A 23,493-nucleotide genomic window follows, 5' to 3' on the forward strand; every position below is an offset into this window, starting at 1 on the left:
TAAAAATTAATTGTTTTAAATTTCTTGTACTGAGTAAGGAGTTGACCCCTGAAGTGTTTCACAGTTCAAAACATCTAGATGGACGGTCACTCCAGAATCAACTCAATCAATAAATAAATAAAACATTCAAAGAAAACCAAACTGGAAAATTAAATAAAAAGTGGTCAAGAAACACAAAGCATTAAAACAAGTCACTGGTGCATGCTTCCAAATTCCAAACAGCACATATTAGCTGTACTGCACCGACTCGTTGGCTGCAGGAGGTTTGAGTCCATGAAATAAGGGGCAGATGTGAAAAGTAATACAGTGGTGCCTTAAAATACAAGTTTGATTATTTCCATGACCACTCGTATCTATAATTATCTCTCCCCATTGAAATGGATGGCCTCCCGAACCCCCGAAAATGTTTTCTCATCAGAAAAATAGCACTCTATAATATCATAAAACAAAAGAGCAGTAGCATAATTACAAGGAATATAAATAGGTAAACAGTTCAGCGCGTCATAACTTAATGCTTCAATTCAATACGCTCTACTGCTTTCGCTGAAGTGACCACCTTGGCCGCCAGGAGGCAGTACAATACAGACAAATGAAGAGTCAAAGCTAACGCTTGGTGTGATATATAATAAGCCGCTTTAATATTACTAGAATTTGCCAAAGAAGAAAAAAAATCACCCAAATTACAACTTGCCTCTTGAAATAAGTAAGATAACTTGTCTCAAGGCACCACTGTATAGCTATAATGCTGGAAAACCAGTTTGGCTATTTGTCTGTGGATTTCAATAACTTCTTTTATTGATAATATACTCTTATTTTATTGATTCTAGGATATCCAGTAACATAAGGCAAAGAGACTGCAGACAAAAACTAGCCTTTCAGCTAACGAGTGACTTCACATTTATTACAGTGTTAATTATTGTACACTGTCCCTTTTAAAAATTGAAGAATATGAATTAAATCAGATTAAAACCTGCACGATCATTTTGACACCGATTTTCACAGCCCCCTTCTTACCCTGTGGAGTCAGAACGTTCAAGAACACAAAGTCAAACGTGTTACGCATCAAGACAGAACAGGTTGCGGGAACCATGAGTGCACATTCACACCTCAGTGACAAAGAAACGAGTGCCACGAAATCACACTGTGCCAAAGTTTGGCCCTCCTGGCGCGTCTCTCGCCATACGTGAATGTGGCATGCTGCAACCTTCACCGAGCAGCTGTCGGGTGAGGAACCGTGCCCGTTGCTTGTTGCTTTTCTCCTGTGTTCGGCACATCGGTCATAGCCAACGCCTGCACTGGCTCATCTCCCGGAGGGACTGTGATTGATGGGAATGCTTTGGAACAGGAGAAAAACACAATCGTAAGCCAAAAGTTGCACACACACACAAAAAAAAACAGTCTAATGGAATGACGATCCAACCTGAAGATGGAAATCCGCAATGCGAGCAGGTGGGACGAGCTAACAGTTCTGCACAAAAAATAATTAAAGCACAATGAGAGCAAGACTCGACTGACAGCGGTGCCTTGAGATACAAGTGACTTTTTTCAATTTGTTTTTGCTGTGGCTTGCGAGCACAAACCTGAGATACGAGCGCTGTACGATGGCAGTGAACTCAACTCAACAAAAAAAAAAAAAGAGAAAATTACATGTTGCATATTTAAAACAAGCATACAGCTTTGTCTTTAAGTCCTCTAGCTTAATGCTGCCACACAATGGAAAACGTCATTGACTGGCCAAAATTTAGCATGGACAGTCAGCACGCAATACCCCTTAAGGCAATGGATATTTGAACATCAACAGTGTAACAACACATGTAGACAGAAAATATGTCAATACCCAAAAGCATAGATTATTTATCTTCTGAAAGGAATAACTACTACTGCAGCAGCTTACAAAGTCACATTAGTTGTGATACTATTCTTAAATGTTTGCATCTGAACGACATCTTATACTGCCCCTGGTGCCCGAGGCAGGCACATCAAATGAAGCAGTACATAAAAAAATGAATAAACGCATGTAATTATGATGCATAGATTGTTTCCATTCTTTTTTATTATGTTATTACTTTTTTTTTTTTTTAAATGAGGAAGAGTATAATGGAGTGTGACTTTCCTAATTAAAAATAACACTCCAAGTATTTTAGTCAACAGACTAATGTCATTTCCATTCATTTCAATAAGATAAGAGGATCTGAGATATGGTTGCTTTGAATTACAAATATAGCGACGAAACAGATTCAATTCATATCTCAAGGTACCACTGCGTACTGTGAACATTTTCATCATGACGTTGCATATGCAGCATTTCCGGGTGGCAAAAGCTCAAGATTCTTCCTTGTAAACAAATCTGTGACATGTCATTTCAACAAGGCAGTACCATTGATGAAACATACAAAATGGATTGGAAGATGATTTTGGTCTTTTTGTAGTTTGAATGCGCAAAGTGTCAATTGGAAAGACCATTTGACAAAAACTAAATTGTTTCCATGGGAGACGGAACGAAATTTACATTTCAACAACTTGAGTTGTTAAAGCAAAAAAAAAATCTGATAGAATTAACGTAATAAATTAGGGACGGATTAATTAACTGAGATTTCTGTTGGTGGAATTCAAATCGGGATTCCCCTCACATCTTTTGCCGGATTAATTTGAATATTGGCAAAGAATAAGACCGAGTAGACTCACCGATGACGACTGATGTTCGTGAGGTCGCTCGAGTTTGATGCGGATGTCTGTTCCTTTCCCCCGCTCACTTTTGGCAGGACCTGAGCAATTGATTAGCACACACATAGCATTATTTCTCCTCCTGCTCTCCCATACAGTACAGTGTGCCCGGAAAGTAATCACAGCACTAGATCTTTTGCACGTTTTGTGATGGTGCAAACCAATTGGGACAAACTATTGAGAAAACATTCTGAAAATTGATACGTTTTTATATACATTTGCAAAAAATTTTTTTTCAAATGACTGTCAAGATGAAGTGTTGCATGTAAAATGAATGAAAAAAAAAACCCAAACAAATTTGCCCTTGAAAATGCCAATAATAAAATGCCAATACATTTAATATTCACACCTGGCGAGCTGCCGCGACTGTTGGTGCTGGCGCTGCTCGCACTGTCGTCCAGCCACGTGCTGTATGTGAGAGAATCCCGCTTGTGTGGTGTCCCGGCAGATGACAAACTCTCCTAACCGATGGGTCACAGGTCACAAGCAACACGCACATCAGGTGAAATGCACTGAACAATTCTTCAAAAAGAGGCTTCAAGCTTTTAAATGCTGTTCCAAGTTGAAATTTACGATCAAACTAAACATTAAGACACCTTGTGTATTCAAAACAGCCACATGGCTTGGCCCTCAGAAAGGCTGAATGACCTAATTCTTACAAACAATCCAAAACACAAGAGACGGGGCTAGTAAATAGCATCTGGGTCGAGCTGTTGAAACCTTTCAAGCAATGGCTATTTGAGCACAAATGGTGCGTCAACACATGTCGACAGACAATATTACAATACTCGCAGGCACATTTTCTCTATCCTCTGCAATTAACATCACTGCCGCTCACCAAGTAATTTTGATTGTGTCAACGTTTATTCATACATCTGTATTATTCAGCCCCAGGTGGCCAAGACGCCAAATTACAATCAATGATGCAAAACCAATTTAGTTGTGTACATTGTATTATTTATTTTATGTTTACAGCATATAAAGGATATTATTATCATCGAGAGCTATTTTTCCTATTAGAAAGCACATACCAGCTAAAATGTTTTTTTTTTTAGGGAGGTAAGGTGAAACGGATTTATTATTGTTCATGGATGTCTAATTATGAGTATGAACCAAATGCTTGTTTGAATGGCGTACCTTTCTAAAATGTAGTTTCTTAAAACTTTTTTTTCCATCCTTTTGCTGCATAAGGAACCCAGAACTCACCATGCCAGTGTCATAATCCTCCACCGCCTCATTTTCCTCCACCACGCTGGCAAAGCTGCTAGCGTTTGACGAGGAGCGTGAAAGGTCATTGGCCTCGGGGATGGATGGGGCCCTGCCGCACAAAAAAAACAACATGTTCCGTTCAACCACAAGATTGCCTCATCATCATTTGCTTTTTCCATTTTATGGTGGAAATCCAAAATCGAAAAATCCAAATGATGCTTATGTGAGATTTCTTTGCGTTTTTGTTTTTTTAGTTGAACATAAAATCAAATGACTATGTTAAGACTTGACAAATGAATCAATTTTCATTAGCAATCCTATTTCCAAAGCAAGTCTTTTTCACTACATGGCCCAAAAAAAAACTACTTCGACTATAAGGAAATCGAGTAGAAAATCGAAATGTTTGAGTAACATGTAGTGTAACGGACAAGGCCATTGTACTGACACTGATTAAGGTAGCCTATAATAGGTAGCGATTTAATACCAATTTTAATTTTGGTGGCCCAAAAAAAAAAGATACCTGACTCCACCAAGATCAGAGGTCATACCTGTTTTTGGTGGTGGTGAGCGCCTCAGGTGAGCTCTGATTAGATGAGTTGTCCGATTTCTGATCCTGAGAGACGTGGCCGCTGTCGGGGGTCTTTTGGGTGTTAGGGGAATTCTCTCTGCTACTCCGTCAGACACAAGAAATATGAATACTTCTGTGATTCTGCTTGAGCCAAAATTATGTATTCAAATTGCACCTTTTCTCCTGCACTTCCTGAATATTTTCAATCCCGATGGCACTACTTCGCCTGGAGCTGAAGGGACCAGACTTTTTCCTGGTGGGGCTTTTCCCCGGAATAATCAAAGACTACCAGGGAAGACAGAAACAGAAATCACAAACTTAGAGTACTCATTATTTTACAATATGATTATAAATATCTGCTTCTTCATAAAACGACTCTCTCTCATGCAGCTAATTAAGACAACCAAAATATTAGACAGCATCAATCAACACTTAAAACTATTTTCTTTTTGGAACAGTTCATCTTGAATATTATTAAATGTTGTAGGTGTACCAAATGTGAGTGTTTTGTATTGTATTGCTGCAATTACATTTGCAATGTGAATAAAAAATAAAAAAAAGATGAAATAAGCTGTGTTTCCCAAAGGTGCCCATACAGCACCCTCAGCTTTTAAGCATCAAAATAAACTACTGTATTCATATTTAAAATTTGGGACTTAACTTATAAGTCAAGCACAGAACAAAAATAGAATCATTTATACAGAAGTGTACATAAAAATACCTAAACTGTAGAAATAAATCATTTTGCAGTGGTGTCTTAAAGTCATATTTATCCTTAACTTACATAAGATCTCTTTCAAGTTATTTAAAAAGATGGCATGAACAAGGACTTGGCCATGGTGCAGTAGTGCCGAGCAGACAGACAACAAAGAGAACAAGCGTTGCTTGGAAAAATAGTGAGAATTAAACATGAACCTCTTCTACTGATCCTATTCCTATGGCACTGCCTCGACGTCCATATTTACTGGGACTTTTGCCTGGGACAAGCAATGACTGAGCCAGGCAGGAGGAGAGAGATGGAGAGAGACAAAGGGGGGGGGGGGGGGGGGGGGGGGGATGGTGACAGTGGACAAGAAGGGTCAAAATGAGATCATATACAAATACATGAGATTCCATGCAAGTCGTGTCGTTCAAACAAAATATAAAGCGGGCATCATTTTTCTTCCGCGTGGTTTGACACAAGAGACTGGATGAGAGAAAGAAAAGGTGAGCCGGATAAGTGAGCCTGTGAGGACAAGAAGATACAAAAACAAAATAAAGCTGCAGATGACACAAAGTAGCAGTTATACATTGGGGCTCACACCAAAACAGTATTATTGTTAGTTTGGCAACCTGGAAGTGAAACACAGCGATGCACCCGTTTGGAAATACCAAATAAATTTTTGCCACCTTTTTAAAATAAATTACTTGTGGCCCAAAAAAAAAAAAAAAAAATTCAGCTAAAATCGGCTAAATCCTGAGTTACTAAACAGGATCACTCAATTCTAACCCTTAAATGAAATTGTGACAAAATATATTTGGTTCAGCTATGCATGAATTCCTAAAACAACTTATTCAAAATGCTCAGGTGCACCTTTAAGGAGGTGCACGACATCACCTCATGCTGATGCAAGTCTGCCGCTGCTGTGAGTTGAATGGCACGGACAAACGTGCAAGCCTTGTGAAGTGAGAACCGAGCCCCACGAGGCACATGGCTTCAATCAAGCGAGCGTGCCGCGCTTCTCTGTGAGACGTTAGTGCAGCAGGCAAGTGAGAAGAAGGGAAGGCACAAGCTCTCATAGTTCTACGGGACAAAGGGTGGGGGGGGTCCGAGGTGCAGCTCTCCAAAGACCAGGAGGAGCAGGGCTGTACTTACTATCCCTGGGAATTTGGGGCTCTCAGCGGGTGTGCAGTGGTTAAAGCTTCCGCTGAGGCTAGCGGGCACCGCGTGCGCCTTCTTGAAAGTAAAACCCATGGCGTCCATAGACTGGCTCCTGCTGCGTATCACCCGCTAGGGAGAGAGACGAGGAGGGGGGGGACATGCATTGAAATGGCGACAACCCCTCGGCATTGCTCCTAGATGAAAGCGTGACCCTCAACACTAGAAAGTCTGATGCACCATAAAGGCCCAAATAATATAATCACTGGTATTTTGACCAATTTTGTAATCACGAATATTCACCATTATGTTATGGGGAGAAAAAATTATTTTCAACAAATGGTATGTATACGTTTTTTAGTGCGACATGAAAATTACAAATATAATGAACAGATTTTCACTATTCACTGGCTGGTCCGTTCCCTATTATATAGGTGATTATCATAATTGATGCACATTAGAAATGCATTGAAAAAGTACTAAAAACGGACCCAATTCACTGCTATTGCGCTCAGGCCAAAGCCATGTCTAATAAAAAGCATTGCTGTTGCTCCATCTGGGTGCCAGGGAAGGACAAAGTATGTTGAAGTGACATCGTAGATGTCGTACGTATATCGTGACTTTAAGTTGAAATGAAAAACTTGCTTCTCAGCTCTTGAAATAAGGAGCAAATTGTGTTTTATTCATTCGTTCATCTTCCAAACCGCTTCTCCTCACGAGGGTCTCGGGCATGCTGGAGCCTATCTTAGCAGACCAGTAAGCGAGGGACACCCTGAACTGGTCGCCAGGGCACACAAACGTAGACAAACAACTGTTCACGCTTACAATCACACCTAGGGACAATTTGAAGTGGTCAATCCACCCCTATCATGCATATTTTTGGAATGTGGGGGAAAGAAACCCACGCAAGCACGGGGAGAACATGCAGACGCCACAAAGGGAGGCCGGAGCTTTTTCACTTAAAATCCTGTAATGCCAGCTGTCGGCAGTATTCATGACAACAGATTGATTTTAACAAGACATTTGTAAACTTCCACCTCTACTTCGGAAAACAATAACCGCACCAGTAACTGAATCAGTTTCCAAATTGTTGATATTGTTTCATCCTTGCCTGGTTGTTAATATACCCTGACAAAAAAAAAGAAGCAACTGTTACGTCTCGGTGCTCGCAGGTGGCTCACAAGATGTTTAGTGAGCTCGAAAAGGAAGCGAGGGGAAAGTGGCACTTTGCGGGAAAAAGCCAAGTGTGTTGATGTGCAGGCGTAGCATGGAGAAGCAGACACATCTGGAGGTGAAAAGCACGTAGAAAGCAAGGAAGCATGGGAAGGCGAGAGTGGCGTGACGCAGCGGAACAGAGCGTCTTCCTGCTAAAGTCGTCATAGTCATTAAAGAACAGTTTAACAGCCACAGAGAAGGCGAACAGAAGACAAATGCAAGTTTCCTATCAGTCAAACAAGTGGGATCCCTCTGATTACATTCAACAACAACATTTTGTGTCATGTTCAGTTGTCGTTTTAAACGTTTTTTTTTTTTCCATGCCAGTTTGTCAAAGTACAGTGGTGCCTTGAGATACAAGTGGGCTGTCATTCAGCTGAAGAAAGATGGGATTCAAAATAACCACATAGATTTAGATGATGCCATAATTAATTCTAACAAAGAGAAAATGCCATAAATAGGTTAACGAATGTCATGTATATGTCGGGCTGAGAAATGTGACTTCTTTTTCATGACTGTTTTATATTTCCCTCAAGTGATATACAGAAGGAACAGCACGATGTCAATGTTGTAATTTTCATTTAAAAAAAAATCATGATTTAATATTATCAATAACAATTGTTGATAATATCATCAATGATAAATTATCTAGTTATTATTGAAAACAAATTATTATTATTATTATTATAAGAACATTGTTTACTGTCTATACTTAATTGAAGCAAAAAATCTGGCAAAAATGATTTTCCATTGAATTATCTCATTACTGTATCATTGTATAAAGTACAATACTGTGTGGCGAAATTTTTTCTATGAAAAAACGAAATATTTTTTAAATTTTGAGGTTCGAGAGGATTAATTCCTATTTCCATTCATTTAGGTAACAATAGCTAAAGCTCACAGCTTAGTTGTCACATAATTGTTGCAATGGGAAAGCTCACGACATTAACTAATTCTGATTAATAAACAGAACATGGGTACAGAGAGAGCCAAAATACAGCAAACAAAATAATCAACTAAGCTTTTATATTTCACAGCTTCAACTCATATCTCAAGGCACAACTGCAGGAAAAGCAGTTTCCACATACTGAGAAAAGCATTTAGTCAATTTCAACACATTTCCAAGAATACCAAACTATTCCTGTCCTTGGTGTACATTTTTTTCAGAGGCAGCATCATTTGAAAAGGAAGCCAGATTATTTGTTGGAAACATCTGCTCCCGCCTCGACAGTTACCTTGAATGACTCAAAGAAGCCGCCTCCGCCGCCGCCGCCGCCATTCTCCAACTTGTCTTCATCTCCCCCGACACCCATCATGGCCTGGCTGTTCACGTGTAGCTCCTCGTAAAGCGTTTCCAACAAGGCTGACCTCGTTCGCTCCTAACTCAGGCGTGCGCACGCACGCGCAAAGCACACGCTTGTCATTTTTAGCACAAAAGAACATCAAACAATGAGAAAGTGAGACCCACCTCTAACTTTGCAAACTTTTCAGCTTTATAGCAGGCGTATTCAGCATTGATGAGTTTTGTGAAAAGGAATTCATGGAATTCAGGGCCCTGTAAGAAAATGCTAGATCTGACAAAACGTATATGCTAACATGACAGTCCTCATATACAAGTTGTTACTTTCTTACTTTTTTGAAGACGGCAGGGTTTGGGAGGGCAGGACCGAAGAAAGGTACGTCATCCCGTGCTGTCACGGACACCTAAGTTTTAACGTGAAAAATCACGCAAATTTTTTCATTGACGGCACTCATGCATTGTTGTGACAGAGACTCTCCATGCTTCGCTTTTAAAGCCATAAGTACCATCATTATCGTTGAGTATAAGGTAAAGAAGGTTATTTACCTTGTAAAGAACATTGTCTGAACACGGATTGACCACTTGGACCACAACGTAGCCATGAAGGAAGTTGGAGGCGATCATATCTGGCACAAAGGGAGTATTTTCTTCTTGGAATACAATTGCCACAATGTCGTTGCCTATATGCCGTTTTCGCTGTAACTGTAACAAGAGAGAGACAGCAAATGGATCGCCCATGTGCTTCTCTAGCTGACAACATCCAAAAAATGACTGCACCAAGAACTCACAGGGTGACCACACAAAGGTGTGTCAGTATCGTATTACAGTACCTGCTGCGTGTCCCCCTCGGTGTAAGGCAGCTTTGTAGACACGTGGAACATGACCTCTTTATTGCCATAGTTGCAGTAGATGGATTCAGTGCCAGTCTGGCCGTGAGTCACGTCCAAGCCTCCACGGAATCTAACACACACAGTTTGAACATGAATACTGCATTTAAATAGAGAAAAAAAAAGACTTCAATAATGATTCAATTCAAATGTATCGCATATAAGTGTTTTGTTTTTAATGCTAAAAGATATGATTCAAGCTCGAACCATTATTGCAGACAAATAATGGCCGACAAATCAATATATGTCATTAAATGCTTTCAAGTCATGATTACCCTTTAAAGTGGTGAAGCTCAATTTTCTCCCCAAGAAACTCCAGGAATTCCACAAAGGCAGGACTCTCTTGGTTATTGCCAAATAACTCCTCCTCTGAAGTCTGCGTCAAAAAAATGGGAACTTTAAGGGAATGTTCAGTGTAAACATGTATGAAACTAGAATGTAGTTTTCATCTTAGAAGTCTTCAAAACATTGAGTGCAATATGATACAATTTGTATTGAGAACTAAAAATGTGTGTCGGTTACCAATGCTTTTCATCCATTCCAATGGAATGTGTCCAATTGTAATTTGAGTTTTTGTCAAAGGTTAGTCCAATTTATTTGACTAATCGTAAACTTAAGAAGACACTATGAACCTTCAAAAATGATTTGTCATGTGAAGTTACGAGTAATCTTCCGCACCCAACAGAGTAGACGAAAGGGCGTAAAGGATTACTGAAAGCAGTTGTGCTGAACGCCATCATTAAGATGGAAGCACTGAGCGTTGCTTGAGGAAATGGAATTTGAATTTACAACACGAGCTTCATTATTCTTACTTTGCATGGGAAGTGGTTTGTTCGTGTTTTAATACAGAGTACCACCGAAAAAAAGGACACAGCTCTTTCATGTACCAACATTAAAATATTATGGAGTGGTTGGCCTAGGGGGTGATTTTCTTGACAAGGTTTTTTTTTTTTCCTAAAGAATATATTAAATATATTTGTAAAACTGCCGAACAGCAACGACAACTTCGATTTAAGATGAATCTCTTACCTGTCCAAACTTTTGATAAATGACCCCAAACTTGAAGTTGTTGCTTATGACGTGCTCATCAAATGTCACAATAAGTCGCGAGGCCTGTTAAAAGAGCACCAAGAGACTTGTGGGACCGAAAAAGAGAATAAACAGTTTTGTTTCTAAATTCTACATTACACATGCTTTCTGAAACTGTGCAAAGACGGACAACTCAAGGACTCAATTGTGGAGCTACCGTGAACTCTTTTTCATGATTTTTGTTTTACTGTTGTTTTTGAGCAGGTTTAAAGCAGCACCCAGTGAATCACTTGGGCATCTAGTAGTACCGACCCCAATCGGTCTGTACCGATAAAAGTACAGAATTCGGGATCCATTCCTAGCTGTGATTGAGCAAACGTCATGCAGAGGAAGATGGAAGAGCGAGGAGATGGTGATTTTTATTTTTCAAGTCTGACTTGACAGCGGTAGGTCTGTAAAGGCATCATAAAGATGCCTGATGAAGTTGTATCGTTTTTTTCAGGTCATAGAAATGATATTTGATAGATAGTTGGCAGCGGCCACACTGAGAGGTTTGCGGACTCATTTTACATCATAATTTATTTGATCTTTACAGGAATTTCACTTACTTTTGGATAAAGCACTGGGAAGAAGCGGTCCACGTTGACTTCCTCACAGACGAGCTGGGGAAAAATAACCAGAAAATGTCACATTTGCCGTACTGTTGCATTCTTAAATGAACGGTGCGTAGAATGTTTTGATTTTTCAATGTTCATTAAAAAAATATATACATCAACATACATTTAAAAAATATATATATAATCATATGTCTAGTGTTTGCTACATTTTGGTCGTTACACTTTATTATTTCACCACTAGATGGCAAAATACAAATTCCACACGCTGTCCCTTTAACTCAAAGACTCACCTTGGCCATTTGGACCACATTGGGAAACTCAGTCAGGCAAGATATGGGGATGACATCGTGGTATGTTTTTTGCTTGGTCCTGGTCAAGTCATAAAATAAACCTCACATAAATAACAAGTCATATAACATTTCTCAAATGTAATGGAGGATCCGGGACAGGCCATTATCAAACTTCCCCACCCTTCCCCTCTTGCTCATCCCCACCCACTCACTGGCCTAAATAGTCCATCTGTTGCCCTACTGTGGAAATGACACTTCTGTTGACACTCTCTCATGCTTTATGACTTTTGTGATAACATTGCTAGGGGGGGGGATGCGTTGATGGACTCAATACTGAACATTTTAAGGCTGATGATTGGACTTCTTCTGACCAATTGAACTCTGCAGTGCAGCGTGTATGTGTTACCTAAGCATTAGTCGGAGATGCTCCTGGTCACCGATCACGTCGTATTTTAAAGAGAACACCAGATGTCCTAGGGCGCTGTCCACTGAATAGTAATTAAAGTGTTCCTGAGGGCACAGTGCAAGGTTACGGTCATTAGTAAATATCATTCCCTGAAACACAAGCACACACCCACGCACAAGCACACACAAGCACACACAAGCACACACAAGCACACACAAGCACACACAAGCACACACAAGCACACACACACACACACACAAGCACACACAAGCACACACAAGCACACACACACACACACACACACACACACACACACACACACACACACACACACACACACACACACACACACACACACACACACACACACACACACACACACACACACACTTTGCACAGCATCCAAACCCTGATCAAATTTGTTCATATTGAAGAGCAGGTGGTGAGGCTTAATGTGAATCCACTTCTCCAAGTACAGAAAAATGCACATTGAGACTGTTTGATGCCAGACAGTTGCTTAGTCATTAGCCTATTGTAATGAGCACAAAGTGAAATTGATTGCGGAGTCCTCCATGAGGATGATTTTGCTCATTTGTGCAGGAAGTGCAATTGTAAGGTGTATATTGAGCAGTTTTTGAGTAGTGGTGACTGAAATCATCTTTCTCCATTGAAATGAATCGAAATACCATTAATCAGTCCCTCCTAAAAATATTTGTAATGTGTTTAATTAGTTGGAAAACAGTACATGAGGCATATATATTATACTGTATACAACATATGCTTATATTATAAATCTTATATAATCGAGTAAAATAATTGCATAAAATATTAAATATTGGATAATATTGTATGTTATGAAAACATATAGCAACTAAATAATTAAATAGTGTGTACATCATGATTAATTCATGATGGCTCTTTGTGGTGTGCTCAACTTGGCCACCAAGCAATAATACAATAGAAACAAAGAAAAGCTTGGCTCAACTACAGTAATTGGTGCAGTAATCCACAGTAATGTTAAATAATTTTTGCAGACAAGCTGTCTAGAGCTCAAGTGCGATTCTTTATGTCGCAACTCCTCACTCAGCTCATCAGTACGCAACAAAACCGTCATTCTAATCAGGGTGAAAATATACCTGAGTATTGTTAGATTGTCTGTTGACATGTGTTGCTGCACCGTTTCTTTTCAAATATCTCTCATTTAATAGCACCGCAACGTCGATGCTATTCCTTAGCCTCAGATTGAATTTCCAAACATTTGCAATACTATTGACAAACCTTTGCCAGAAAGTGTTTGCGGTAGAATGTGGCCGTTGTGTTACATTCCAGCTTTGTGCGGGTGTCCGGGGACAAAGTTTGCAGCGGCTCCGATGGGTCCGGATTATTATCCAGCTCGTGATTTGTTCCCTCAATCCAGTAACCACCAAACTGTGGCAAAAGGATGAGAGGAAAGGGACTCTTCCTTCCCAAAACCTGTCACAACATGTCAACAAAGTTAAAAAGCCAATAAAGGGGACAGAAATGAGACTTGCTAACAAGTCAGCTGTTTTTAATAAACAGTTAACTTTATCATGTGTTTGTCATGCAGGGATCCACAAACACGACCCAACACAAAATACAGTAACGTGCCCATGTACATATTTTATGACACGCCACGGTTATTGATTAGATGAAAAATAGTTTCATGCTTTTATCTAAACACTTTAAACCTTTGAAAAGTATTTAAAAAAACTAAATCACCAACATTATTTCTAATCCTACACTAGCACCAGGGATGGACGTGTTGCACCGTACCTCATGGACACTTGGATAGGGAATGTAGTCCTCCTCGGTCTGGTGTGTCATCAAAAATTCATCGTGAAGACAAACAAGAATAAATAGCAAATTAACAGTATTCATTGACACATTGCATTTTTTCCCCCTCATTTGTTTTGGACTGGGAAACTTGTAAACTTGTGGTTCTAATAATGTTTGCACCGGACCAGAGAATCATGAATTAGAACAACTGACTGAAAAATGACTTTAAAGGATGAACTATGTTCTCTGTTTATGATTTATAGAGTGCCGTCTGCATGAAAAATCATACCTTGAGTGTGGGTGGAAAGGTGCATCTCTGCTCATCCATCCTGTTCCCCTGCGAGATGAAGAAACAAAAACAGACGAGCGACAAGTCATTTATCAAAGTCAATTCAAACACAAAAGCGACACAGGGAACAAAATGACAAGGCGGTGTACTCGAAGGATGCACAGCGGGCGACTTAGCAAAAATAAAAATAAAAGTCAGGGAGAGACAGATGGAAGCATCCTGACAGCCAGGGAGCAGTTAAGGACGCAAAAGAGTCTGTTAGAGCGCCGTAGAGCAAAGTGCAAAGAGTGAGGCCGGGGAGAGGATTATAAAGATGCTGCGATAAGTGACGCCTCCACGCTGGAGCATCTGTTGGAAGTGACAAAGAGAAAAAAAAAAAGGGCAGGAATGCTGCAGACAAATAAGGAAGGTCACATAACCAACGGCAACATTGGGAATGACAACATTACAACAAGTGTAATGATCATAATCATCATAATTCTTGACGCAAACAGTGGCCTACAGAAACAGTTGACTACGATGCAGTTGTTATAGAAAAAAACAAAAAAGGCAGATGGAAGAGGTGCTTGTGTATTGGCAGCCTGTTACAAAAGCCTTGCTAATTTTCTCCTTAATTTGTACTTTTCCACTCTTTTTGTCATTTAATGTTTGTTGCGCATTGACCTATACTGGTTTAGACTGGTTTCAGCATTTTTGGACATCACATTCACTGGTAGCCTGTTTGCAACTTGCGCTCCTTTCTCCCTTATTAGGCACGTTCCAGCCTTTTTTGTTTTTTTGCATTGTGCTTGGCCATTTTGAAAAAAAATGGCAGCTCTTTTGCTGCAGAAGTTTAGTGACTGAAAAATACAGGGTCTGTTGAACTTGAGCTCTTTGTCTAATATGCTTCGTTATTGGAAATGGAGCGGGACGAGAGCTGGCGGTGAAACGAAGTAGAGTGAAGTGAGAGTGACAAATAACCGTGACGGGAGATTTGAATGTTTGTTTACCTTGAAACTTCAGTTTGTGACATAACGCATTTCAAACATCCCGGTGCCTTCATACTGGCCATTGGAGATTTCAATCTCTTCTAAATTTTAATTAGACAAGGATATTTTATTTCCTTCTCTGGAAATAAAGTTGTGTTGGGAAAGCTAATCAAAGTAGGAGAGAAGTGGGGTAGAAAACAAAATATTGCTTGGATAGACTTTTACTAAAGCGAAGCTGATTATCTTTCTTTATTTAGAATCTCATTACATTAAATGGTCTAAGTACCCTTTATAAAGAACCCCATTCTCTTATGCCAGACATCAAAGACCACCACACAAATATTTTGTTTAATTATTTGATGATTAAACTGATTGCCAACATATGAATTGATGACCGGCAGAGAAAAATGAGGTCTATTTTCAACTTGTTCGTTTGTCAAGAGCCAGATTGTCTGATTAAAACAAATGTCGCCTCGAAAGCCTTCGGAGACCAGTCTGAGGGATTTTGAGGTGAGATAAAAAGCTTACTGTGCAGGGACAAACAATGTTAATAAAGCAACGTCATATAGCTCAGACAATTAGCTAGACAATTAGCAAAATGCAGCGACGGCCGTGTCGCCTTACCTGCATCTTTTCAATCATTTCAAATAACTCAGCAGTCTGGAGAGAGGAGAGAAAATATTTTAGGTTGTCTGCTTCTTAATTTACTTCTCTCTCTTCCAACGTGTCAACTCTTTTAGTGTGAGCATCCATTGAGCACCATTCAGGAGACAAAGTGAAAAATGTTGTACGATTAACATGTTGTAGAACAATAAATTATTGGGTATTGAGATTGAATTTTTGATTGAGATTTAAAGTCTAAATGAACTCTTCCTTTCCACCAGGACAGCCTGTGTTAGACTAACTATGAAAATCTGCCTCGTGACTTAAATAGTACTGAAGTGCATTTCCTTTTTCTGTCACTATGGAAATGTTCATTCATGTACACCATCCCCTGTTGAACAAATACAACCACTAATCTAATCTGGTTTCCTACTGCCTGTCGTTTGACAAAGCCATCGGGCTGGAGCTGCACCATGTGCTCTACCATTTGGTCCATCTCAGATAGTTCAAGTGGTGAAATAAAAACAACAAAAAATGACAGCATTTCATAGCACCTCAATCTCAAATGATCTTTCCCCATTAAAAACCAATACAAATGCAATTAAAGGGACAGTGTGTACAATTGTTTTGATGTTTCAATGCCATCTAGTGGTGAACTACTAGAATGCAAAGACTGCATTTTGAAGCAGGCGCATTAAAGTGCTTCAGAGAGACCACACTTTGCAACCCTACCACCAATTTCTTCAGCAGAGGTGCAAGCAAAATGTCATCACAAAAGACTTCTAATCATCCCTCAAGTAACAAAGTAGTCATTGATGCACCGAATACACGGAATAATTAGTGATCAGTTGATTTGTCTCCTATGAGTATCCGTAGCAGAAAAATGGCAGCGAAACATGCCAGCCATCTAATACAATCAGCGATGGATGATGTTGTACTATGTTAACTCTTTGTGAGACAGACTTCTAACAAAAGCTCGGATTTAGATCTTAAAAACAAGTCAGAACCAGCAAGGCTGTCTGTCCCAATTGTCTACTCCATGTGGAGTGAAGGCAGGTGAATTCAGCCAATAAAAATCTTTGTGTACAGAGTGATTGTGTGCTAGCTTTCAGTGTGAGTACACCTAAAGTCCTCCACCATGTGCAAATAATAGTGTGCTACAAACCCTGAAGGTAAATAGAAGCTGACTTGAATCAGAGATTAAAGTTACAGCGGATGCACCTCATCTGTGGATTGAAGCATGAGCGCTAAAGTGTGTGTCATTACAATTTGCCTTGAAAAATAGACACCTGATTTCAACACTAACACAGCTTCAGCCTGAGATCAAATCAGCTTTCATCTAAATGAGTTTGCAGTTTGATTCTGTCTCTAAATTCCAACTTCCGCTATCTCTGTAGTCAAATAAAAAGACTTACGTGTCTGGGTTTCTTCCAATGAGCCCGAGTCACCATTGGGGAAGAGATACTGGGATTTTTTGCCATACTGTCTTCAAACAAGCTATGATGCTTCAACGATGCCGCAATGCAACCACACTTTTTTTAAGACTGCGACCATTTCCGGCTCCCTACTTGTTAGATTTGTAGCTCCACACTCGAATCAGTTAAAAGATGATATCAAGACGCCATCCAAAGTGCTTTTGGCACGGCCGGCCACTCCCCTGAACTGAAGTCAGCACTCACACCTACGTCTACTCCACAGGTGGAGCTTCTCTCCTTGTAAAACCTTGAAACGATCACCTGCTCAGTTCCAATTCCATCAGTTCCTGTTTAAACATCAGTGAAGTAAATACAACGGTTGGGACCTAAGTTTTGAATATTTACAGAACAAATAAGGCATTGCATCACACTTTTTTCTGTTTCTGTACCCCAAGCGAGCAAACGTCTTTCTCTTTGTACTGGTACTGCTACAACTGAAGGAATGAACGTATATTTCAAATCAATTAAAGGTTTTATAGACTGCGTTCTTGTTCCGGGTTGGCCGATTAGGGAAGCAGGAATGCAACAAGTGCAGCACAGTGTCCACCCAAATCCAGAGTTTCAGATCTTGACAGGAAATCACTTTTGTTTCTATGCTTACAGTATGACCATTTAAATACATCAATTTGCGATTATACTTTGGAGGCCCAATACTTAAAAAAAATATTTATTTATTTATTTTACAATGACTCAGTGCATTTATGTTGTGAACGATAAAATCATTTCTACAGCTTTATGGTCATTACTTTTTCTATGTAATGACTATTCATGCGTTCCCCCCCCCACCAATTGAGGGATTTGTGTTTAAGGTTTTGAGGAAACCACAAGATGGTTCACGAATTTAAAGTTCTACAAATTTCAATGAAATAAGCCCAATTGGTGTGTTGATGAAGTTGTTTGTGTGCTCTATTTTAAATTGCCGCAATATTTTGGGGTCTATGTTTTGTGTACCCGTTCATAAGAGGGGAAACTGCTTTTCACTTTTCCGATTTGTTTCTTTCAAGTGGAGCTAAAACAGTGCTGCATGACGTAGTTTGTAAAAAGACACTTCACGTCGTTCAGCTGTGCATTGAATGTGAGCCGCTATTTTAGGTTCAGCTGTTTGTGCCATGTGATTCCAGCAGGCTTATTTTTGATAACTCATTCCGAGCAGAACTGTAGCCAGGCTCATCTTTGTCATCACGCTAATTGCGTGTTTCTCATCTGCATGGAGATGATGGCAATCATCTTGTCTTGACATGCCACACACATTGCTTTCAATGAGTTTATTACTAGGAATTGTGCATAATGAAGACCTCGCTGTAGTTTCTCTTGAATGAAGCGGCAACCATAAGACCTACTGGGGGTTAATTGCAGATTGACCTTGTTTGCCAAAGGCTCTGATTAAAGTGGTTACAATCAATGTACTGATTATTACACTGTCCTTCTGTATCCTCATCAAATACGAATATGTGTACAATATGTATCCGTGTGGTCAAATCTTAAAATGTAACAATTCAATAGCAAATGGTTTATTTGTAGCCTCGATTGAATGAAACTTAACCTGGAAGGTTGCAAGAAGTATTATCCATTTTGAAGTGGCAAACTCCCAAGACATTTTGGACATAATAATTTTGTGATATGTTTGTGACGGAGGAACAGTCTTACACAATATGCAAATAAATACTTTTAAATGGGTTATGCAGGCCAGGCATGTTTTTCAGTGTTGTACCATGTCGTATGCTCTGTTTATGTTGCTGCTCTGTGTTAAGTATCAGCGATTGTTTAAAAACCTTGTAAAGCGAAGTCAGAGATTTGTTTCTAAAAACATACGCTAATTGCTAAAAACGTGTACAGTGGCGCTATCTCTGATCATCTGATACATTTCTAAGTTAGGCAAAGCATCAATTAAAGGGATCATCCAGCCATAAAGGTCCATTTTTCACTAAGAAACTCAGTTTAGGTATTTTTGATCAGGAAAATGAAAGCAGCTGTTGTTTTGTTTACAACTCTCAGTGCAGTCCTCTGACAGTTGCAGACCAACTTGAGGGGGCAATGACAGTTGAGGTGAAAACTTGTTTTCTACTTCCTATTAATGTAGTGAGGAGGAGGACAATGAGACTGTCATGGGCAAGGGCACGAATTCTGCTGTAACTAGCAAATACAACGACAGATTCAAAATTGGATATATGAGTAGAACATATAGTAAAAAAAAAAAGGGTTAATGGAGGCCTACCAACTGTATGTAATGTTTCATTTTATTTTATTTCCACATTCTCGAGCGGCACAATTTAGTACAATAGAAATGAATCTTAACTCTCACAAGTGACCGCTTTAGAAAATGTGAACCAAATGATAAATACAGAGAGATAAAAGTTGCCCAATTCTCTCACCCACAAATCAGATTAACTGTCCGATGAGCCTACAGTTGGTACCAAGTCCATCCACATCATAAGGAATGTGGAACAACTGGATCCAAAGTCTCTTTTAATCTGTCCCTCTCTCTCTCTCTCTCTTCCCGGCACTTTCCTTAGATCAAGTAAAGTCGCGTAAGCCCCTTTCCAAACTCGGAAGGACCTTCCAAAACCAATCCAACGTAAATGAGATCGTATCCTCTTTTAATCACCACGGAGCTCAGCTCTTTCATTCGCTGCGTTCCCAAAATATCCCTGGCACTTTTCCCACGCCAGTCTCTGGTTATTAATGATAAGACATATGATCTGGCAGCACAACGATGAGGAAATGGATCTGACATGAAGTGTGACGCTTGAAATAATAAACATACTGACGAGCCAAAATTATATTCATATTCATTAATAATAGCTTCAATATAATCTCATCCTAATTAAAAAATGTGACAAATGATTAACAACCTCATGCTGAGACAAAAATTAACAAGCTTACTGTTCACAACCGTATATAAATAATTTATAACACCATTATAGAGAGTTTTAAGTTTGGCGACATAGTGGTGCCTTGAGACACGAGTTATTTTTTTTACGTGGTTATACTCATAAAACACTTCTACCTCAAATAAACCTTTTTGAGAATGGAACCCATTTCAACACCCCGCAAAAAAATAAAAATAAAATTTAAATCTGAGTAATAATTGAATAGAGTGTGAGGAAATAAACAGTTTGGTTTAGTGATGCGTTGTCATGTGCCTCTTTGGCCACCAGGATGTCATATAATACAATCATGCCCTCTATGCAAATACAAATGAAGAAGAAGCAGTACTTATTCCGCTCAAGTGACTTTTTAAGATGCTGTAATGTTAGTCATTCTTTGTAGTGGATAAAGAATATATGCTTATGAGTATTATGATATCTATCTTGCACCTCCATAATTATAGGTGCTAACTGTTAGCATGTCAATGCTGTTTTGAATGGATTGTTAATTTTAAACTAGAGAGACTTTCCAAAATACTGCTATCGTGAAATGAGTTGAGTTTATTGCTTTACGGCATCCGTATCTTAAGCTCAAACTTACAAGTCAAAGCAAAAAAATATGCAAAATGATCGCAAGGTTCTCCCGAAACGTCTCGAAATGTCGACTATCTCAAGGCACCAGTGTACAAAGTTTGCTTGTCATGGTCACCTACCTTCTGGGTTGTCACGGTGCCGTGTGTGAGTTTTGGTTGGAACAACAGAGGCTCTAGTGCGCCACAAATTCTGGGCTCACCCCCATCATGTTTCCTGTAACGAGAATCAGACACAAAGGATCAGTCAGCAAAGGGGCCCTCACAATCGGGTCAATTTGGAGGAGATTGCTCTCGTTTAGCAACAGATTCCAGTCAACAACAAAGGTATTTGTTTTGATTGAAGAGATTGAAATGAATCTTGAAATAGTGATCATCTTGAAATGGTTAATAGAAAATAGCTGTTTATAAAATAGACTAAAATATTAAGAAGAGATAAAAAAGGGAAAACTAAATGCAAAATGTTCTTGTATAAAGGGGACAAAAACATAAGATTTCTTCCTCTCTGGGTCTTTTCATTCAAATTTTGTATTCTCTGATGAATTTTGGATCTTGTGGAATAAAAAAACGGTATTGTCCCTTTACGTATGCATACAATTTATGAAAATCAACCAACATCCACTGATTTATTCATCCAAAAATACAATCATAAAAAAAATTTATGATGACAAACACGAATGAGCAAAGAGGTGAGACAACCCATTCATGAATAAAATCCATAATGCATGTTTTCAGTTGAGCCTGATGTGTTGCAATCTCATCATGTATGTCTTATTCATTGCTTGCTCTAAAAAACACGAGTCGCAATAATACAATAGATACGGATACAGCGATGTTTTTAAACACCTCGTGAAAACATCTCTCATCTTGAAGCCGAGAGGTTCACATGCACATTTCCCCATCTGTCCCCACTGAACCCCCGATCGATAATTCAGTCCGTCTCAAACACGCAACACGTCCAATCAGCACGGACCCGGACTCATCCTGTTGAGGTCACGCAAAGTGAGAAGTCGAATTGTTTCTCTTCCCAGTAGTCACTAATAAACGCAAATGCTTGTAACCTCTACAGACAAACAAAAGTGGAGTGACGCTCCATGGATTAAAGAACACTCCTTTGCACGATCAACCAGTCAATGAGCCATACTTGATATCCTTTGCAACACACCATTGTCAGCAGGCTGAAAGAATTAGTCCCATTAGAGAGTCTCTGCGGGGCTCCGGAGAATGTCAATAGAAAAAGCTGCTCCTCTGAATTAAGGTGATGAAGGTGAATGAATGTTTAATTGCAGCAGGGTTTTACATGTGGAGGTTCTTCTTCATTCATATAAACTCTTTGAACTGATACGAGAAGGAGTCATCGGTTGTCATGAAGATAACACACCCAAGAACAATAACATTATGATTTGAGTTGATAATCCTGAAACTGTTTGTCAAAAATACATCTGCAAAGAATCACAACATTAATGGAAGTGAAAACGTAAAAACTTGGAGAAACACTAAATACACTGCAACCTCTGGTTTTGTATTTGATTCGGTTGCGGAAATTGTGTTTTCTGTTTCAGTGCTCTGCTAAATAAACACACATCAATGTTTGCTAATTGTCCCAAAATCTGAGCAAAAACATTGAGCACTTTGTAATTGGAACGAGCTGCCCTCTAGGCTTAGTTATTTAATTCCATTCATGAGTAATTTATATTTAGAATTGAATTTGATTTGGAACTATTTGCAAGCTGAACTCTTCACAGCATTGTTGAACTTCTCAGAATCCAAGAACCTAATGGCATATTGATTTGTCAATATTTTTAAACCAATTTGCATGGTCCATCCATCCATCCATCCATCCATCCATCCATCCATCCATCCATCCATTTTCTGAACCGCTTTGTCCCCACGGGGGTCGCTGGCATGTTGGAGCCTATCCCAGCCGTCCTTTTTTTAATATCTCTTTTATTCATCAAAAATGGTGTTCCTTTGGTGGAAGCTGGAACGGATTCCTGAAATTTCCATTCATTTGAATGGGGTACGATGATTTGAGTCACTGAACAAATCAGCCGTATCTCAAGGCACACTCCGAGGCATACCCCCACAATGCTGAATGTACTCTTCAATGAAGGATCTGTGCATATCATGCAAAGAAAACCAAACACATTTGATGATTAAAAAAAAAAAAAATACTCACAGGACACCAAGTCTGCTTCTGTCAGTCTGTAAAGACACCCATCACAAAAAGTCAGGGACGAAATGTCCACTGTTGCGCAGCACACACACTCACACACCTGCGTAGATAGCACGTACTGTCCAACGTCCTACAGCTCAGCAGCACTAAGCCACAGCTTCATCCCGACAGCACAACAAATTACATAACACAGCCCAGCTGGTAAGCAACCCCGCTAGGAAGTCCCAGCATGGCGTCTGGATACGTTCATGTCCTCTGCGCGTGTGTGTGCGAGTCAAGTGGGGCAGCCAAACTTACTGGCTAGCGTGGAAGTGTGCGCAGTGAGCAGATGACTCACAGTCTACGTCTCCCTCCCTGCGGTGAAGCTCTTGACAGGAGCTCTCGTCCCCTCACGTTGTGGCACTTGTCTCTCTTCCCTGAAGGTGTCGCATCCGTGCTCCATCCGCACCTTCAGCTCACTTCCGACGTCCACCTGCCGGCTTGTTTCACCCAGCTTGTCACACCGATGCTGGCTGCCAGTGGTGCGAGGCATCAACTGACTCTTCCCTGTTCCTCCCACTCTGTCTCTCACATGCACAATATGCACTCTATGCTTGTCACTTCCTCCCTCTTTGTCTGCTCCCTT

At 39.8% G+C, this 23,493-nt stretch overlaps 1 protein-coding gene across 13 annotated transcripts in view; it reads right to left on the reverse strand.

The window, feature by feature from the left end:
* Window positions 1–867: 867 nt before the first annotated feature.
* The window catches only part of LOC147062454 (rap1 GTPase-activating protein 1-like), a 43,491-nt gene continuing 20,865 nt past the window's right edge, over window positions 868–23,493 (reverse strand). For 5 of the 13 annotated variants that reach the window (XR_015066513.1, XR_015066512.1, XR_015066504.1 and 2 more), the window contains 25 exons: window positions 20,816–20,909; window positions 15,782–15,817; window positions 14,190–14,237; window positions 13,898–13,936; window positions 13,382–13,576; window positions 12,104–12,207; window positions 11,698–11,776; window positions 11,399–11,452; window positions 10,791–10,874; window positions 10,037–10,137; window positions 9,705–9,834; window positions 9,421–9,576; window positions 9,207–9,278; window positions 9,043–9,129; window positions 8,810–8,953; window positions 6,357–6,491; window positions 5,417–5,494; window positions 4,677–4,786; window positions 4,482–4,601; window positions 3,931–4,042; window positions 3,059–3,185; window positions 2,686–2,765; window positions 1,581–1,622; window positions 1,421–1,468; window positions 868–1,334 (listed from right to left, as the gene is read on the reverse strand). Coding sequence is in view for 2 of the 13 variants with exons in the window: in XM_085915112.1 (XP_085771238.1) it covers window positions 1,460–1,468; window positions 2,686–2,765; window positions 3,059–3,185; window positions 3,931–4,042; window positions 4,482–4,601; window positions 4,677–4,786; window positions 5,417–5,494; window positions 6,357–6,491; window positions 8,810–8,953; window positions 9,043–9,129; window positions 9,207–9,278; window positions 9,421–9,576; window positions 9,705–9,834; window positions 10,037–10,137; window positions 10,791–10,874; window positions 11,399–11,452; window positions 11,698–11,776; window positions 12,104–12,207; window positions 13,382–13,576; window positions 13,898–13,936; window positions 14,190–14,237; window positions 15,782–15,817; window positions 20,816–20,909 (2,194 nt within the window). In the remaining 11 variants the exon portion in view is untranslated. The remainder of the gene's footprint in view (window positions 1,335–1,420; window positions 1,469–1,580; window positions 1,623–2,685; window positions 2,766–3,058; window positions 3,186–3,930; window positions 4,043–4,481; window positions 4,602–4,676; window positions 4,787–5,416; window positions 5,495–6,356; window positions 6,492–8,809; window positions 8,954–9,042; window positions 9,130–9,206; window positions 9,279–9,420; window positions 9,577–9,704; window positions 9,835–10,036; window positions 10,138–10,790; window positions 10,875–11,398; window positions 11,453–11,697; window positions 11,777–12,103; window positions 12,208–13,381; window positions 13,577–13,897; window positions 13,937–14,189; window positions 14,238–15,781; window positions 15,818–20,815; window positions 20,910–23,493) is intronic. The other 8 variants (XR_015066517.1, XR_015066514.1, XR_015066507.1 and 5 more) reach the window with 5 other exon arrangements.

This window comes from Syngnathus leptorhynchus, chromosome 1, assembly GCF_054491065.1.
Source record: "Syngnathus leptorhynchus isolate UIUO chromosome 1, UIUO_Slep, whole genome shotgun sequence".
Classification (NCBI taxonomy): domain Eukaryota; kingdom Metazoa; phylum Chordata; class Actinopteri; order Syngnathiformes; family Syngnathidae; genus Syngnathus; species Syngnathus leptorhynchus.